At 41.6% G+C, this 19,642-nt stretch overlaps 1 protein-coding gene across 3 annotated transcripts in view; it reads right to left on the reverse strand.

Annotated features, from left to right (window-relative positions):
• The window catches only part of sema3h (sema domain, immunoglobulin domain (Ig), short basic domain, secreted, (semaphorin) 3H), a 53,109-nt gene that overhangs the window by 5,109 nt on the left and 28,358 nt on the right, over positions 1–19,642 (reverse strand). For 2 of the 3 annotated variants that reach the window (XR_005698260.1, XM_040047579.1), the window contains exons 7-17: positions 19,192–19,337; positions 18,241–18,355; positions 6,871–6,940; positions 3,770–3,914; positions 3,449–3,538; positions 3,034–3,163; positions 2,840–2,928; positions 1,783–1,824; positions 1,084–1,241; positions 375–436; positions 34–176 (exon numbers count right to left, since the gene is read on the reverse strand). Coding sequence is in view for 2 of the 3 variants with exons in the window: in XM_040047579.1 (XP_039903513.1) it covers positions 34–176; positions 375–436; positions 1,084–1,241; positions 1,783–1,824; positions 2,840–2,928; positions 3,034–3,163; positions 3,449–3,538; positions 3,770–3,914; positions 6,871–6,940; positions 18,241–18,355; positions 19,192–19,337 (1,190 nt within the window). In the remaining variant the exon portion in view is untranslated. The remainder of the gene's footprint in view (positions 1–33; positions 177–374; positions 437–1,083; positions 1,242–1,782; positions 1,825–2,839; positions 2,929–3,033; positions 3,164–3,448; positions 3,539–3,769; positions 3,915–6,870; positions 6,941–18,240; positions 18,356–19,191; positions 19,338–19,642) is intronic. The other variant, XM_040047580.1, reaches the window with a different exon arrangement.

A 19,642-nucleotide genomic window follows, 5' to 3' on the forward strand; every position in this document is an offset into this window, starting at 1 on the left:
ATGAAAGCACAAGTGTAAAACGTGTGACTGCACCTGGTTTAGTTCAGCGCTGTTCTCTCCAGCCTGTTTGTACCAGGTCACTGCAGCATGTCTGGATCTAGGCAAACACTCCAGGTAGGTGCTGTTACCCTCTGCCACCATCATCACCCTCTGTTCTGCCTCCACCTGCAGTCCGGCTAAATTAAAGAGAGAAAAGGTGAAACAGGTTAAAGATATGGTGACCTGTCCGAGAAGCCTGCTTCTCGCCAGTCTCAGCTGGAACAGGCTTGAGCCCTCTGAAACCCTACTACACTGGTAGTGCTCCATAATGTGGCCTGATCATTGTTCAACAGGTAAAGCAAAGACCCTGAATGGAAACAATGGAAGCTGCTCACCTCCCTGTCTGACACACTGGGTCAGTGGATCCTCATCCTCTCCTAAATGACGAGCATTCCTCCTGCAGACAAGCAGAAACCACAAGCTTGTGTTAGACAGAACGGACAGCAAAGCGATGATTTTAACAAAGTGAGAGCAGCACTAGGAGAAAGGGCACGCATTTTGAGGTCACACGTATCATGCCTATATGTTGTCAACACAAACAATGCCAGTAAGAAACATAGTTTTAAATAGCTCTATATAGCATTTTTAATTTGACCTTCAGATCAATCTATTGACATGAGTTCACTCTATACTCAGAATTCATTCAAAACTTTTTGAGCTATCGTGTTTAAAGACAGAACGACACACACGCAAAACCATAACTTCCTTGGCAGAATCAATTTGCTCACTGGGGCAAAAGTCAGGATATCATCATAAACAACCTAATCATAGAAATTATGGCCAGTTGTGATAGTTAGTAAAGAAACAAAATCTTAATCATGTGGAAAAAATGCCTAAAATCTAATCAGAAAAATCTGAGCTTAGGTGTAACTTGAACTATGTTTCTGACTATCAACAAATGTGGTTTAAATCAAATTTGGGAAGATTGATTCCACATTGATTCTTTTCATAATAAAATAAGTTCAAGCCGTAAGGGGAAACTCAATCTGCTGTAATGTTATCAATGCTGTCTGGATCTGCATAGAGCTGGTATGTCCTCCCTACCTGCGCACGGTCGGCATATAGGGGCTGCAAGCATGTCCGTCCCATGTGCAGTAGGGGTCCCTGGCCAGGCAGCACTCAGCGCAGGCCTGACCGTACAGCTCACACTGGTAAAGGGCCAGCTGAGACACACCCTCCTTGGAGCCCACAAACAACCACTGCTAGAGGAGAGGGGGTGGGTGAAAGATTGAAATAGAGATGGAAGAGAAAACAACGATGGAGGGGGGAAAGCAGAGACAATGTGGGAGAGCCAGAAGAGAAAAACAAAGGGGCATCAAGTTCACTCCCCTGCAACACGGACACTTTGACAGTCACCAGGAAAAAAAAGCAGATTCATCTCCACTCTGTGAGTCACAAATCCAACTCAAGCTGTATCAATGTCAGTGGCCACGGAGAGTGTGTGTTTGCATGCGGGGTGGAAAACAGAGAAATGTGAGGATGCTTGCTTTTTATAATCTTCGTGTGTGTGCGAGCTGCGGTTTCATTTTCTTTTTTCCCCTCATGCCAAACTGTTTTAATAATGCAAGGTGCATTTGTGTGTGAGCATCTCTTCATTATTGCTCTGACTGAGGTGAGGTAACCATGGCAACTGGTGATGAAGCCGTCCTTGGAGACGCAAGGTGGAGAGACGAGTGAGAAGTGCGATGTTACCGTGTGTGAGTGCGGCAGTTTGGAACTTTGAAAGCGAGTCTCGTTTGTTACCTTTTTCTTTGAGAGTGCCATGGCTGTCACCGGTGATTTGTGCTGTGAAGGAGACAGGAAAGGAAAACTGAGAAACACACCAGGTTTATACTGAAACAAAGATAACAGATAGATAGATAGATAGATAGATAGGGTTTTACAAAGCATATACTTTAGAATACAGAGCAGGAAAAACACAGTCAGGTCTGACCACAGATATCTCAGCCACATCATTCAGGTTGAACCCAAAGTTGTTTTCCTTCATTTTGCTGTTTGAACCCAAAGCGGAGTTCATTCTGGACCAAAATGTGGATTTTGTGAACTGTGATCTTCTCTTTTTTGGTAACTATGCCCAGCTGCAGTAACTTGGTCTTGGTGCAGTGACAAGCTTTAACCCTTTAAATCCTGAACCATGAGATAATTGAAAAAATTGAGCATTTATTGAACCTTCTGATTTAAAAATGTTTTTAATATTAATATACATAAACTAGTTTTAATTTGTATTGTATTTGTTCCATCTGAAAATTTTGTTCAGATCATTGCTTAAAAATCTGTTGTGCAATTTATTTAAGATGTAGAAGTCTAAAAAAACTCATGCATCAAATATGATACACTAGACATTAGGGGGTTAAATAAAGGTATTTACTGCATTTCATGTAAATATACGCAGTTCTTTAGTGGTATAGTATGTGTATAACTATCTTTGCATTAACCAGAGCAGAATGGTGTCTTTGCACACATGCGTTTTCTTACTGTTGAGAGAATGCATGTATTTCCATTCATTTCCATATGGCATGGACAGATATGGAATTAGTCACACTGTGTCTGCATGCATTGTTGTCACGCAGGCTAATTTGAAAAGTCTGTGCTGCATTATGTTGTGACAATAATGTACATTTGGATCTAGTTTTGAGAGGTAATTGAATTTTTTTTAATGGAGGAGGAATGAATGGTCGCCGCGAAGAAATCAACTCAATCTGCAAACAATGAGCTTTACTACAAAATAGACCAGCTCTTAACAAATCTGAGTTTTTTAAGGTTTCAGCCAGGTTTTCCTCACAGAAAAAGCTTGCAGTACCTGAAACACCTGCATCTGCTCCAGAGTGATCTCCTGACTCTGGCCGTGCTCCCTGTGCAGATGGATTGCTTTCATAACGAGTCCTGAGTCTAAAGACAAAAAAAATAAAAAATAAACAAATCATTCACCATATTTAATTTTGAAAAAACACTTTAAAATGCCAGAAACACAACCTTCAATGTCACATGACCTACCTGTACCGATGAACAGGACGTCGTAGGTGCCATCGACAGCCTCCACTCTGTCCACCAGCAGTTTGGTGAACTTGTAATGAACACCCACCCTGACCAGGAGGGGTCGCTCTCCAAGCGGCAGGACATTTTCCTAAAAAAAAAAAAAAAAAGCAAGAATGCATCACATTAAATGTGAAATCTTTGACTAATAAATTTGTTCAGCCAGTCTTGCTATTCATCATTAATACAGCAAAGGTTTCATATTCCCTGTGATGAAGCAGTGCCCTGTTGGCAAGGACTGCTAATTTAATTTCCTATGTTCACTTCAGAATTTAGACAGAAATAGAGAGAAAAAAACAGCTTGACCTGCTGTAAAATGCGGCAATCTAATTAAGCTAAACTGGCTTAATTTAATAAAGTGAAATATCAGCCAAACCTGCAGCAGCGGATGAGTTCTGCTGAAGAAAATGACGTCGTCGGGATACTCTCTGGTCGAGCTATAGCTTCCATATGTACTGCTCGGACACTGACAAAGAAAGAGAGAGACAGAGACTGAGATCATAATGTTTCCAGTCTTTTGTTTTGAGCATTCTTATATGGAAATTAAGCACAATTTTGCAGAATTAAATGACCCTCCATCAAAGACAGCATATTATTGCAATGTATTACCTTGGTAAATCACGCATTTGCTTTTAGAGAAATACAAAAAGTCACCTGGAGAGATAGCGGTGGTATCTAGTTTTGAGTATGAACTTACTGTTCCTGGCCGTGGATAGGGCACCTTGCCTGTAAATTCTGCCCATTTATACTGAGGCCCCTCCTTATGCAGGAAGTTCCCTTTAAAGGCTCGAACCACATCCTCCATTCGGTAAACACACACCGCTGAACCGTTCAGGATATCACTAAGGAGAAGACAAAAGGAGACCAGATTCAGACATCAGATATGTCTGAAGCAGAGCATACCTTTGATTACTTTACTTGATATACTCCAAAGGTCTTTAAGCAGTAAATGGAGTACTGTATTAGGAGCTGTGATTCATTGTGGCTTTCCAGCTTGAATGCATCAATTAAATGAATGCGCTCCAACCCAAAATCCAGCCTGGGTGAATATGCTGCTTTCAGCACATCGGTCCCCACTATAACACATCCCATCCACTGCAGTTAAGATCACACATTTCTGGAGGATTTGTGGCAAAGCACGCACGAGCTAGAGATTCCAGCAAAGCAGAAACAGAACAGATAGAAAGGCCATGTTATGATGAATCAGGGGGCTCTTAGAGAGGAAGCTTTTTTCTCTCCTCAGTGGTCAGAGGTCTCAGTCTGGTATTCAGATGCCAAATCATACAGAGTACAAAAGTGAACCGTGACGTTGGAAAAAAGCATTAATGTCAGCCTCTAAATTGTGTTTTTACAAGTTGGGGATGTCACCTTTACACTTGTAAATTCTCCTCTTTTCTATTCTGTTTTGTTTATAAGTGGCCTCCTCTGGAAGCTCACCTGCACAAACATTCCTCCACCTGAGCAGACCTCAGTCCCCTTGTTGCTTTTTGCGGTTGTGCTTTAATAATTATTAGTTGTGTTGCAGGTTATTGGCAGTGCTGTTAGTTTCATGGAGTGGTTCAACTTTACCAAAGGTGTGCTACCAGGAGTTGAGCTTAGGGTCTAGTTTTAGTTTGGGTCCCGGCCACTTTGCATTGCGAGAATAAATGTGACAACAAGGCTATCGGTGGGCAAAATCAATTAATCAGCTGTCTGATACATTATGAATCACAAACAATTAAAAATAAAAGCAGAGAGCAAAATAAAAGCAAAGAACTGTTAACACGCTTGCCTTCATCACAGGCATAAAAACCAGCACGTGTGCAATCGTTACTGTACCAGAGAGACAAGTCTCCTTTCAGAAGGAATGACCTTTTTGCTCTTTTCCAGTTCTGTGGTTGCGACCGCACCCTTGGTGATGCTTTGGATTTCTGTTCCCTGCTAAGATTCCACACACTTTCCAAAACCCCCAAAAACAGACCAACTCCCTGCTCTGCCATGCCAGATGCCGTCATACTTTTGCTGCTACTGTGGAGCTCTGGCGTCCAGCTCAGAAACTGTGTTATTCTCTGGATATGCAACATGGTCAGTGGTGTAGAGAAAATGAGAAAACGCAGCCTTTTTCTTTTACTTTAATTAGGCTGCTCGCTGGATCATTTTTTACTCGTTTTTCAGACAGAACCTGCTTTTTTCATGTCTGTGTTTTTTCAGCAGACATCTGCGTGAGCTTTTATGAAAGCCTGTCTATCCGGACAACTGCCTTTTTTAAACTAACAGCCTTTGATGGTCTGAAAGAATATTTTTGATTCTTCTCTATTATGTCTGACATGTATGCAATTTGTACATTTCCTAGGCTTTAACGTAGACTTCAACAGAAAGCATATCTCCTGTGGGCTGCTTCATAGTAGCCTTTTTATAAAGGGTATTTATTATTCCTTTTTTCAGTCATGTAAGTTAAACATGGTCAAAAGTTTCAAATAATTAAGGCCAGCATATGTACAAGTGATCATGCAAGCCTTACTTCTGGCTCTTTCTGACCTCATTGGGAACATATAAATTGGGAGCCAATCAGAAGAAAGTTGGTTGAAAGGCCCTAAAGCATTTGTCCTCAAAAGCATTTTTTAAACTGTGAGTTATGCAAAGCTGCTTTAGAGTCTTGTTGAAAATCATCAACTCCTTATTAAAGTCACAATTCATTTTTTTGCAATTTTGTCCTCATGCACTTCTTCCAGGATCTCAAAATTGCCTTTTTGTCTATTTGTGTGTGAAAAAATACAGTAGAAGTCAAGTTGTAACCTTTCTGTAACACAAACACACACACAGTTGGACACAGATGAAGAAACTGTGCACTGATGATGACAACTGTGAAGGCTCATATACGCTCCATGTTGTTCACATGAATGGATGCATTTCATTCATGAGTCACTGTGACATGAGACCCGGCGGGTGGTGTGTATCTCACAGCGTGTGACATCAACATCTGACACGTGGATGTGAAACATGGAGCACTCATATCCTGTCACAGACGCTCTCTTGTCATCGTGTGTCATCACAGTACAGGACGGTGCAGATGATCATTTATTCAGTATTTGAAGAAAAAGAACTTTATACTTTTATTTTCTTCATATTTTAAAATGATTACCACTAAAAAAAAAAAGCTTCTTATATCACATGTTTTAACTTGTTAAAAATGACATGTTGAGGAGTTACTGTGTGGGTCAACAGGTATTTATCGTTAAAGATCTGATGCTTCTGTCATCTGTTTTTAATTCAGTGTCTGGTTAGCGGTTTGAAATTCTCACTAAAACCTCATCAGCCTCCACTGTCGTCGGCAGTTCAATTTACAGCTGGCTTTAAACTGCTTTTAAACCTTTTATTTAAACAATTACAGCAATTCCTGCCTCTGGGGCCCCAAGAAACCCAATGCTCCATAATAAAACTGTCACCAAAAAGTATAACTATGCATACCACGGATCCCATTTCAAAATAAACTATTGACAAATCATCTAATCCTTTTCAAGAAATCGTATTTATCCTGTACATGTTGAGTACACAGTTACTCTTCTCCTCTCTTCCACTCTTTTGCACTCCATTTCTATTCTTTTTTTTTTCTTTTTGCATGCCTTGATCAATACAGAACTAAATGCTAAGGACTAAAGTCCTTCTAAAACTAGTCCGCCCAGTGTAAAAGTGAAGGGACTCCCTCCCATCTACCACCATATACTGACATTTTCCACACATAAACAAGGGTATGCAGTTTACACACCACCCATTCAAGTTACTCAATTCCCATGATTTCTGCTTTACAGAGGCACATACCTTGAAGTGGTAAACAGGCCGTAGATGAGAGGATTCTTCTTGTCTTTCCCCTGGAGGATGAAGATGTCCTCTGAATGGAGAACATCCAGACATAATGATGAAAGGAAGGGAGGGATAAGGAGAAAGACGGGGAAGGGAAATGGAAGGAGACAAAGACATAAAAATGTTAGTCAGAAAAGACCAGAATGATGTCTGAATTACGGAGACGTTTTGGAGAGTTGCGCAGGACTGCATAAACTCTACGTGTCTGTATTCATGTGAGCAATGCTCATGAATCTGTGTAACAGTCTATTTTCTTTATTTGTGTGAGTGTGTGTTCAGTTTTAGGTACTTTGTATTCATTATGTGTATGCCCGTGTGCGTATCTGAGTGTGTGCATCTATCAGTCTGACTGTGTGACTAATAGCGTCGGGCATGCTGGCAGCATGGCTGACTGGCTGCTTGTAATGAATCTGTAGCCATTAATAACCAGCCGCAGTGGGAGAGCCGAGCGCTCCGTCCGCCACAGGAACACAGCACCTGCTGTCACACACGCTAACACCACACCTCGGTCTCCACTCGTCATTTCAAACACAGCGGATCACACACACACACACACATTTGATATGTTTTTCTCACTTTGGCGTCGCTCTGATAGTGATCCGCTCATGCAGCGCAATCAGGTGTAGTGCGGATTTGTTTTTTTAGCTCTTTCCATCTGTCTGCCTTCGACACCTGATAGCTCAGCGGCCATAACACCGCATTTGAATACAGCAGGTAAAACTGTGGGATCTTTTTTTTTTTAAATGAACTTGTAGATTTAAGTTCAAATGCTAAAAGTATCCTCAGAAGTGTTAAGGAAAAAAGGAAAAGAAAAAGTGGGGCAGCTTGTGGCCCCATCTACTAATGGGAAGGTCAGCGGTTTGATCCCTAGGCTCCTCCGGTGTCCTCGTGTCAAAGTGGCCTCGGGCAAGACTGAACTGCAAATTGCCTCTGATGTTTTCATCGGAGTGTGAGTGAGTGTGTGATAGTTAGAAAGTGATTAACTGTTTTGTTTTTATCTTGTGTTCCCATCAGATTCAATGTAAGTCTGTAAAAAAGGTTACAAATACTTTGGAGGTCCAAAAAGATACTGTGTGTATGATAAAGAAATAAAGCGACTCTGTGACAACAGCTCAGGAGTGTAAGGCTGGCAGATTCCCAGCTCCTCCAGCCTGAGTATGGAAGTTTTCTTTGGAAATATGCTGAACCGTAAAAAACTGCCGTATCATCACTTTGTGTGTGACAGTAAAGGTGCTGAATTTATAGCATAAAAAGCAAATGGGTCAATACATCTTGAGTTGTGAAGCACTTTACCACAACGCTCACAACTCTGATTCATGGGGGAGTAAAATAGGAACAAACTGATGTGACATGAACGCACAATCAAATAAAACAGACTGGTAATAAAAGGCCCACAACTGTGAACACATATAGACTGACAATGGAAACATTGTGTCTCGTATGAAGCACCAGTGGTTCAATACTGACAAATTGTGATAAAACATTTTAAAAAAAAAACACACGTTAAAAAAATTAATTAATGTTCCTGAAAGTTGTGCACAGTTTGACTTTTTTGCCTCCCATATTTCCACTATTGTTCATCGCTGTGTTATTCAGTTGCCTACACTTGCAGCTCACACTAGACCTTGGCTTTCACAGTTTATTTAAATCAGAATAAATCAAAGGTTTTCTGTTCTGCACTTTTGTCTCAGATAAGAGCAGGGAATGTTTTATCATCCCATCAAAATGGAGGAGAATGGAGCCCTTTGTTTTCCGTGCAACACGCTGTGATAATCTATAAATACATGACTCCTAGGGCTCCTTTCTTTTTGCTTCCTACTTTTGTGGCAAATAGCTTTAAAGGTTCCCGAAACTCTAAAAAACAGGTTCGACCCAAGGAGTACTCAATGAGTGCCCCGTATGTCTCTACTTTTATTCTTCTCCTCTCCCATGCAGAGGCAGATATGTTGTTGTGGTGCTGGAGACGACGAAGCGTATCAATGTTCCCACATTCCTGCCGCTCCTGCTGCTTCAGGTGGCCTCCGTGGAACTACGGCCCTGCAGGAAGGCTAATCTCATCTCGACACAGCTACACACACTTGCAGCTGCCACACACAGTGGCAGATTTGGGAGCACGCAAAGAGAAATAAAGGCATGTATAGCCACATTCATGCACCCACACATACCAAATTGTTAAACTGCAGGGAGCAAGGAACATTGACTCAAACTTGCATGGTACCGATAGACACACAAACACCCACACAGGCCCCTCATGATAGGGAACAGAAGAGTATGGGTAGTCTGCTGCCTCCAGCGTACCAATTGCTCACTCCCTCTTCCCTTTAATATATCACTTCTTTGTTATTGCATTTTATTTACTGCTTCTTTGAGCTCTTCCTGCCTTTAAATCACAATGTAGATGCCCCCATTTGTGTTATCACTCCTTTTACCTCTCTTCCTGTTTCCTATCACTCCCTAATTCTACTCATATCATCCCTCCATCTTTCTTAACAGCCTCTTCTCTACTTTCCCATCATTTGTTCGAGCTTATCTTCTGCTCTCACATCTTCCAAAGAATGCTTTTCATTAATCAAAACCTTTATCATCTGTTGGTTTACTTTGCCTCTCTATGTTTACCTGTGTTTTTTTTATGGCCTTCATGCATTATTACTCTGGATGATGTATATCCTGAGTACACTTTCATCTGAAGCTCCTCGAAGTTTTGTTCAAAGAAGAGATGAGTCAGACTAAAAAAGAAGGGCATTGTAAGATGCACATCTACACCCACAGAGCTCAATTTTATAGTCACACAGCCACCCTGGTGGAACCCTTCTGAGTACAGATGAAAGCCCCTTTAAAACCTAGTGGAAAAGTTTACCAGGTGATGGGATTGCAGTCAAACAGAGCAAAGAACAGATGAAACTCATCTGGAAGTGCAGCCAAGCTGGCATTGGACTTGTAGTTAGATACACCACATTTGGACAGAACAATACTTGGCCTTGTTAAAGACTCATGCACTACTGCAGGAAAAATACTTTTAATGTTGTAATCTAATGTAATTACATTAGGCTTCAGTCACACAGGTCTATTGGTCAAAAGAGGTAGACGGTGCTCCACTCAAAACCTCTGTGTGATTGGCCTGGTTGCTAGCAGATTGCCCACAGTTCAGTCGCCTATAGTTTGTACCCTGACTTGTCTGTCAGTAGTTAGCAAGTATTTTTCTAACCACTAATAAACGACACCAAACAACTATCCCCCAGCAACTTGCCAGCTGGTGGGGGAATATACATTTTTCCCTAGCAACCGTAGTTACTAGGGAGTCAACCCTGTGCACTGGGGATTTAGCAATCGATTTCTCCAGCAACCACTCGCAACATTTTTCTGTAGCGACCGGTGGTTGCCAGACGATGCCCAAACTGAGCATAAAAAGTGAAGTATTTCAGAGTCAGTTTCAAGCCAAATAAGAATTTTTTTCCAAGCCAAGACCAGTAACTGTATAAAAGACTTACTAACATCAGCATGCTAACATGGGGTCAAGTGAGATTAGGAAGATTTGACATGCTAACATCCACTTGTTAGCACAATACCTAAACTAGTTTTGCAGGTATTGAGTGAAAAAGTGCTGGAAAAAGAAACATGACTGATTCCTGTTGATTGCATGACAAGAAGTTAGAGATTCATCAGAGTTGTTCAGAGGGAAGGTACGAATGGCTGCACCAGATTTCAAGGCAATAGACTGATTTCACAGAAGCCATTTTGAAATACAATATGTAAACAAATTCGGTTCACCTAAACAGGCAAGAAACTTTATTAACGTCATTAGTAACACATGCGTATACATGCTGTTTCAGGACAAACTGACTGCCGTGAAATATGCTTATTTAGGATTTGTTACTGCTCTGTATAATTAAAACCTGACATAGTTCAGTGTGGATCAAAAATGATCAAAACAGCAGGTCTGGCTAGCATCCACAGAGCTGCATCTCCAAACAATGCTCCAACTATTATGAATGTAAGAAAGAACAAAGGTTTCCAATTGAGGGAAAAAAATCCCAATTTACTTTGTGGTATTTTAAGACAGGTAAAAATGAGGCCACACAGCACGTAAAAGTAAATACATGCATTTTTTTGTTCTGAGTAAACTTAATACAAACTCTGGTAAAACCCTGCAGGGGAAAAACTTGCCTTCTGCTCGAAAGTTAGTCTCCCTTTCTTCTTTGCACCTCAGTGTACATGCAGCTCCACATAAAAATGCAGTTCAAATTTAGAAGACGCAGCCAGCGCAACATTTTTCTTTCTTACACACTTTGAACAAGACGTCTTAGTTATTTACGGCTCAGCTTGGCAAAACTTCACTCTTATCGCTCCGTGACAAGTTTAAACCTCGACTGATTCAGTGCTGTTCCACCTACATCCCTCGCATGTTTGATTTAGTAAACTGGAGTGGCTTCTAATGTCATTAATCTTTAATAGAGGAGGGATAACGCAACACTCAGACATGCATTAATCACAAATATAGTGCAGAAAATATGAGGTCACTCTGCTTCTATCTGCAAGACGGGCTGACCAGGTGAGAGTGTTTGACCGCTGAAGCAAGAAAGAGTGTTTATTTGGTTTTTTGCTCATGCTACAGTTAAAGACGACAGATTCATGGCTTCTTATCTTTTTTTAAGCACAGCTTCTTTACTCTTTCAGCCTCGACCACTATCTTACACTCCAAGATGTTTTCTTTTTGTCTCCTGAATCATCTCCTCTCCTTTTTCTTTCCATCTCTTTATCTTTTTATTAGTTTTCTCATCCCGTGCTCCTTTCTGCTCAAATCCACCTGGACTTCCCGGAAGCCCTCTGGGTGTATCTCGTGCTCTTTGTTTCTCACTTTTGCTGTCCCTCCCAGTCTCCATCCCTCCCTCCCGCTATCTCTTCTTCCCTCTGTCCCCCCCGTCCATCTGTCTGTCTGGCCTATTTTCTCTGGAGGATTGTTCTTGTGTCTTCTTCTCTAAACAAAACGAGGTTGTTTTCCCCCTGAGGGAAGATAGTCTTGTCTAGCCCGCAGACCTGCAGCCCCAGCCCCTGTCTTCTTCCTCCTCCTCCTACCCCTCATCCTAATTGTCTGGCCAGTGCGCCCTCAGGCAAACTCCCATATTCTCCTCATTTCTCCACTGTTTCTTCTTTCCCTCCCTTTTCATCCAGCCACCCTGAATACCAACACCTAGATCGTGCCTCCTTTATGCTCATCACCTTTCTGCCAACTCCTCTTGTCTCGTCCCTCCATCTTACAGTAATTTGCCAATAATAGCCCTGCCTCCATCTTATCCGATCCTTAACCCTCTCGGCTATTGACCCTATTCCTTCTGACACTCCATATTTCTCACTGTGATACATGTTTTACCCTCTAGCAACAGCTGTTAACTCAGTTTTGCCATCCATGGCCAGACTAAGATGCCAGCTCTGCATCGGTGGTAACAAAGGACGTTTGATACCACTCTCTGTGTCATACAATGTTTTTGTTCTTTTTTTTTTCGCTTCAGGATGGAATTGCACACCAACAAATATACATTTGAAATCCAGTAAATTACACTGAGTTTACTGCAAGACAAATATAGTGCAAATCTCTAATCTCTTTCATCTCCACCTTCAGTCTGCTTCAGCTTTCCCCATTAACCCCATTTCCCTGCTTCCGTCTCTCTCTGTCTCACTTCAGTCAACCTTCACACCCTTTTAGATTCACTTCACCTCACTCATCCAATCCTGGTCCTTAGAGGGAAAATATATTTGTGCATGGCCTGCAGCAATTCTAACTCTCTCTGACCATTATTCCTTTCCCTCAGTCCTTTACATCAACGTTATTTTTCCTTTCTTCCTGACAACTTGATAGCGATGGCTGTTACACTAACCCAGGGACTTTACACTCAACACATGCTTTAATAAACTATTCTGTCATTCTTAATGTAGTGAAAATGTGAAGAGGGATCAGAGAAGTGATGGCAACAATAAAAAGCTGAATGCGCGAGGGTAAATTTCTGCCTATGCTTCTTCAATTTCCACTTTGGAAGTCTTAACCTTTTGAAATGCTAAAATTGAAACTATTCCTTTCATTTCTCCACATTTTTGTTTGGCCGTAAGAAGAAAATAAAACGTTTTTCTTTCTGCGATTACCACTCCTTTCTTCATCCCCTCTCTTTTTTCTTCATATGCCCTGCCCAGAAGCCAAATTTATTTCCAATGTTCTCTTAAATCAGATATTCCTCTCTCCTGCTCCCTCCCCCTCCTTCACCTTCTCTTGCACAGTGTTGCACTACTAACCCGTTGATGACAGCTTCCACATCCCTCCTCATCTCCCTCAGCCCATCTTTCTTTGTCCTTCTCATGTCTGGTCAACACCACGTGCTACAACCTCTGCCCTCATCCTGCCCGTCCCACTAGATCCCCCTCCTCCTACCCTTCTTTTGGCCATCAGCCCAGCTCCTCACTTTCACTCACTTTCTATCCATCTCCTCTTTTTTTTCTCCCTCTGATAAACTGGGCTTCCTTTCAAGTGTTTGCAGTCAAGCGATGATGGATTAGTAAGGTTCAATGGGGGAGTCAAATCTGCCTCAGCATCACAAAACATGTTTTCCTAACCAGTTTGAACAAATGGTGTTTGTCGACGAGGCAATTAAGCATTAAATAGTGGAAACACATTTGTCAGATTAACCTGAAAGGATTGGGAAGGCTTGGCAATATGTGCAACTGCTTAACCGTCACTTCATATACGGAGGGAGACAAATCTTTCCCTCTAGTTTATCTTCTGACCTTTTTCTCCATCTGATGAGGTCAAACAGACCCGGAGAAGATACGGCTGACCCAAAGAAAGGTTAAGGTCATTTCAAAAGCGTCCAATATATAAAACATCAATCTCCCAGAAATGTCAAACTTGCTGTTTCTGGGTTGTGGCTCTCATACATCACTGATGTTTTTTGGATCGCTTACAACAGCTGACTGTTCAGAAGGTCATCGTCGTCATCATCTCAAACTCATTTTAAATTATATGTGGATTTAAAAAATAATGAAATCTACATTTGAGCTTGAACAAGAGGCTTACTTGGCTGATGTGTTTCTCTGTCTCTCGTCACTATCATGCTTTTATACCATCCACAAACTCTCCCAGTGACACTCTTCCTCCCCTGCACTTTTCCTGTCTGTGGGAAGCGTACGGGTGCTGCCTTATGTCTGAAGCACTGAATCTTACGCACGCAGACAAAAATAGACGAGGAAAATGGCTGAGAAAATCGAAGTAGCTCCAGTGTCAGGACACAGAATCCGGCCACAGAGGGTTGCCTGTCTCCAGCTCTAAAACCTCATAGCATGACTCTCCTCCACAACAACAACAACAACCACAACAACGGGGAAAACAGCACTGCACGGTCCTTTCCTGTGAGGGACTCGGCTTCCACTCGACTGTTTGATTCTTTGGATAATTATGGTTAAGTGAGGTCTGATTTTTGTTTTTCTCACACTAGCGTGGTTGACAACAAGAGCTCAGCATTAACACTTACACAAGTGAACAAAAGGCCCTAAAGCTCCAGACACAAAACAACTGAACAATAAATTCAAAGCAGTCCGGTGCTGTGAGTCAGTCCTCGTGGCAATTACAGCCCAAATGCTTTGCCCAAAACAAAGCCAACTCTGAGGGTGTTCAAAACCCTCATAGAACATGTGAGTCAATCCCGACAAAAATATGCTAAAGGAACAAGAGGTGAATCAGCAATTTGCAACAAGTGCTTTGACAAGCTTGTAGAGCAACACATGCAGCTTTGATCTGATTCCCCTGCCTGTTGAGTGACATGACATGCGTTACAGAACTGCTATGAACACAAAAGGAAATTGATTTTCTATAGCTGGGCTAAGTTTAGATCCAAAAATGTAGTATCAGGAAAAGTTCAGAGCTCAGGTTCAAATAAATCCTTCTCAGTAAAGGTGTGGAGAACTTCATCATGGTGTTTAGAATAAAGGCGCCAAGGTTAGAGAATGATTGTGGTCAGAAATGCAAACATTTACTTTACATTGGAAATGGTAAATGAAGAGTGGCCACCAATCCATCCACCCCAACCTCCTCCCTGTGCTGATTTTGACACTCTGTAACAGACATGGGGCATAAAGTAAATTAAGAACTACACTCTGCATAACTCAGTGGGAATATGGTACAGGTCACAATGAATAATATGAAAAATTCCATCTATACTATATATACATATATATCAAGATGTATATAAGTCTATCTCCGGCCATTTGTCTAATCTGTTTCAACACTGCACGGGTCAGCGATGAAACAGACTGGACTGGAATTATCTTGTGAGCTAGACTGAGATCATTTGCTAGTGAAATTATCACAGCTACTAGAGGTTTAGGTTTGTCATGCTACAGTATCATTTTTATCATCGCTTATTATTTATCTATTCATTGCCTTTACAGTGTTAAGTACTCATAGTGTTACTTAAGATGGTACTTTTATGGATTGTTTATACACTACTCTGTGTTTAATCATTGGTTATTATTAAGCTCTGGCTCTCTTCCACAGTGTGTTTTTGTCCCGGCTCCGTGCCCTCTGAGCTGCAGAAGGTTTCCTCCTAATAAAAGAGTTTTTCCTTCCCACTTTCCCAACATCTTTACCTTACAATATAAAGCACCTTGAGACAGTCATCTCAAGGCGCCACATAAATACATTTGGATTGAACTTAATGGGTGTTTGACTGTTGTTAATATATTTCTTTTGTGCCTTACAGAATTAGCAAAAGTGAAAAAAATGTTCAACAAAAAAAAAAAAATGTATGCAAATAAAAGCACCCACACGCAGCCTGGTGTCACCCGCTGCTCTGGAGGGACCAGCAGAGCGTCGCGAGTTTATGGGATTTGTAGTGTTTCTATGTGGCAGAGCATGGCATAAACACAACATTGGCAGCATTCTTAACACGATGGGTTAATCTCCTGTATATGCAGGTCGTGGTTTTGTATGTGTGTGTGCTGCTGAAGTGTATTCACAAACAAATTTGTATGCAGCCTTATCAGATGTTTAAAACATGGCCAGAGGCATGCTGGGTAGAGATGTTTATGCTCTTGACAAGTCTGAACTCTTTTGTATACACAGACAGGCTAAGGCTTGAGTGTCTTTGTGTGTGTGTGGTAACAGCTGAAAAACAGTGTGTGTGCTTTCAGGTGTTTGTTATTGTTGAGCATGTGTTTGTGTAATGGTTGGACTATGTGAAGGAGTGTAAAATTTACTGTATATGTTAATGTACTGTATACATTCACGCAAATGGTAACTCTCTGAGTGAGTTACTTAGTTTACTCTAAGTGTGCTCTGTTTACACAAAGAGCGGAGACGAGTAACCTAAGCAGAGACAAGTCCCAACCTCACGCTGTCCCACTGTTACCATATGTCAAACTGCGTGTCTCAGATTTACACCTTTTTTCTTTTCCTAACAAATACCTAATCCCCTAAGGGCCGAGCAGGAAACACAGTGGCTTCATAAGAAAGAGAGTCTCAGATGATCTGCTCGAAAACAGGGTGGTGCAGTGAAAGCACGCCGGGCTCGTAACTCATGGATCAAAACATTTCTTTGTTAACTGTTTGTCTTGGCAGTTGATTAGAGATTTCAAACACTCGAGAAACTCCATTAGCAATTTAGTGTTCTTTGGGTAAACTCTCCCTTCCAAGAACACCCATGAATTTCAAACTCCAAGCCTCTAATTTTTAATGCAGACTTTTCACGAAAACCTTGCAGTCTCAAGAGTATTAGGTTTGTGGGCTGAAGTCAGGGCCAAGGAGGAGCCAGTTTTCTGCAGAGGAGTGTTTCACACTCGATACAAGCCCACTTCTTTTATGATGGTGGAAATTAGATAAAGGAAGCAAGTTCTAGCTCTCATTCGGTTTCCTCAGGAATCCAAACATCTGTCCGTGGCTCAAGGATCTTCATCTGGACTGTTATTGCAGACACACCCGTGTTAGATGACATTTAATGAAGACCCAAAGCCATGGCCTCTGTAATTCATTGGCAGCAGAAATTCAATAATATTATTTATTCAACAATTAATTTCACTTTGTTTATGCAGCACACTGTGAGGTTTATGTGTGCTAAATGTGCAGTAAAAACAAAACCGATTTGCTTCATCCTCCTACGCCTTCCTTTTTTTAAAAACCTCACCATGCTTTCCTCTTTCTACCATCCACCCTTTCCTTTTCATAACTTCCAATCAAAATATGAAATGACTAATTCTGAGCTGTATGGGCAGAGGCAACTTTAAAGAACATAATCCCACCCGCCCGCCACAGAGGACTAAAGGTGAAGTAGGAGTACATGAATATTAAGTTTCTACTCAAATAAAATAGGGAGCTTAATTTGTAAAAGGCATCCTCTACATAGTTTCTTTACTCTCCACCACCAAATTATAATGGTAAAGATAGAGATACCCTGGTGCAAGCATCGGACCTACTGCTACATCCCCTACTGTGCGGGGAGCTAGCAGTAGCAATGAATTAACAGGCTGTATCATCAACTGCAGTTATTTACTAAAGCTTTCTACTGAGGCACAGTTACATCGATGTTGAAATGTTGATGTCTTCTCTGAATAAATAAAGATTTCTGTAGTAAAATATTTAAATCGCTAATATTGTAGCTCCGATCTCAGCTAAACATGATTTCCTTAGAGATCAATAAAGTATTCTGATTCTGATGAATCAACCCAGTTACTGTGGTGGTGTCTTTTATTGATGTTTTAAAGCTTGCTGATTGCCCATTAACATTAATGCCACCGTTTTTTAAGAGAAACTCAGAGTTGTGCATCTGCACATCTGTGAGCGACAAATTCACACCGGCAGCGTCCAAGTTCACAAATTCAGCATCTCGCACCTCTCACAGACCTGCTGCTGCACGCACCCACACTCAGAGCTGACCGGAGGACTCTGATGTGAAAATCCTCGATAACGAATAAACCCATTGCAACGAATGTTGCCGTGGTAACCAAGACTGAGGCACGAAGACAAACCCAAGGTGACCGACAGGGCTGTTGGTCACCGTGGTAACAGTGGAGCTATGAAGGCATTTACTGAGGCAGTGGTTTTTAAGTTTCCTTAAGTGTCTGCGAACTCACATGAAACACACACACACACACACACACACACACACACACACACACACACACACACACACACACACACACTGGCTGAGTGCCTGAACTCAATTCCTCTTTTATGAAACATTCAGGGACAGACCTTCAGCTGTACGACCAGCGGTTAAGACCTGTCGGATGTGATTTTGTTTTAGCTTTAATGTGATGCGTTTTGCCTTTTGATGCTTTCATGTGTGTACTCACGGAGCTGGTCGAAATGTGTCTGTAAGCCATCTGGTCCTGGGACTGAACAGACCATTCGAGCCTTCTGGAAAGTGCTCCACTTATTAACTAAACTCCTCTGGCCTCCGATGTCGTTCTACATGAACATTACAAAGAATTGAATTAGATCTGCTATGATTACAGAAGTAGCAAACATATAAACATATGAACATTGCATATTTAAGCTGGCAAAAAAATTCACGCACACACAGTAACATTGGCATGAAGCTCGCCACGCTGCCAAGACTGCTTGCAATTATGGACAATGACTCCCACCCCCTCCATAACACACAATGTGAAGAGCAGTTTCAGCAACAGGTTCCTTTAACCTCGCTGTCTGAGGGACGTTACAGGAGGTCGTTCTTTCCCGCTGCTATCGGGCTCTTTAATTCATCCACTTGGGTCAGATCACACATGTGGAACAGAATTAATCACACCTCACCTGCACCCTGTCACTTTTGTACATGATGACATATATTTGAGCACATGCTTTTCCTTTGATATTTATACCTATATCTCTATATTTATCTATTTATCTTAATATTTATCTATCAATATCTCTGTTTCTACACTCTTTTTAAACGAGTGTTTGATGTTTATTGTATATTTGCTGCTATGACAACTCAATTTCCCTCTGGGCTTTATAAAGTCTCTCTGATTCTAACAAAGCCATGAATGTGCAAACATGTCCACACAGAAAACAAACACAACAGTGGAAGACGCAGTGATTGTGACAAACATAAACAGTCCCTCATACATTTCAGTGATACACAGATACACAGTTGCCTGCTCTAACACACACACTGACCAAACAGCACGTACATACCTTCCCATGGAGGTAAACGTGTTTATGTAAGCTACATGCAGACGTGTTCTGATGAGAGTGTCCAAACTGCACAAACCCTATCTATGCCAAACAAACATGTCGCATACCTTGCACACACGTGCCACTCTGGAGTAGAGCACCTTCCCAGCAGCACCTTCCGCCTCCTGAGCGCGCTCGGTGAAGAACACGTAAACCTTATCATCTTCTGGATTATCAGTTTCAGACAACGGCGCTACCCGCACGAACTGGGCATCTGGAGGAAAGTACCACAGACACACACACACAGGCAAATTATAAGAAATCAAATGTAATACAGTCCGGCTACACTGATACAAATGTAATTTGCAGCGCAAGGAATAGAGAAAGAGCAAAGGGATGATTGGAAGAAGTCGAGTTTCCAAACAGCAGGGAGTCAGTATATATCGCCTTGTTATCAGCAGCAGACGTCGATACACAGGAGCCTGATAAAACACCAACCGGGTGTGCAGGAGATGATTTTAGAGATGCTCAAAGATATTCGGTTTACTTCAGAAAATTCAGTTCACAAAGTACACACAC

This window comes from Simochromis diagramma, unplaced genomic scaffold (genome assembly GCF_900408965.1).
Source record: "Simochromis diagramma unplaced genomic scaffold, fSimDia1.1 OVJJ01000387.1, whole genome shotgun sequence".
NCBI lineage: Eukaryota > Metazoa > Chordata > Actinopteri > Cichliformes > Cichlidae > Simochromis > Simochromis diagramma.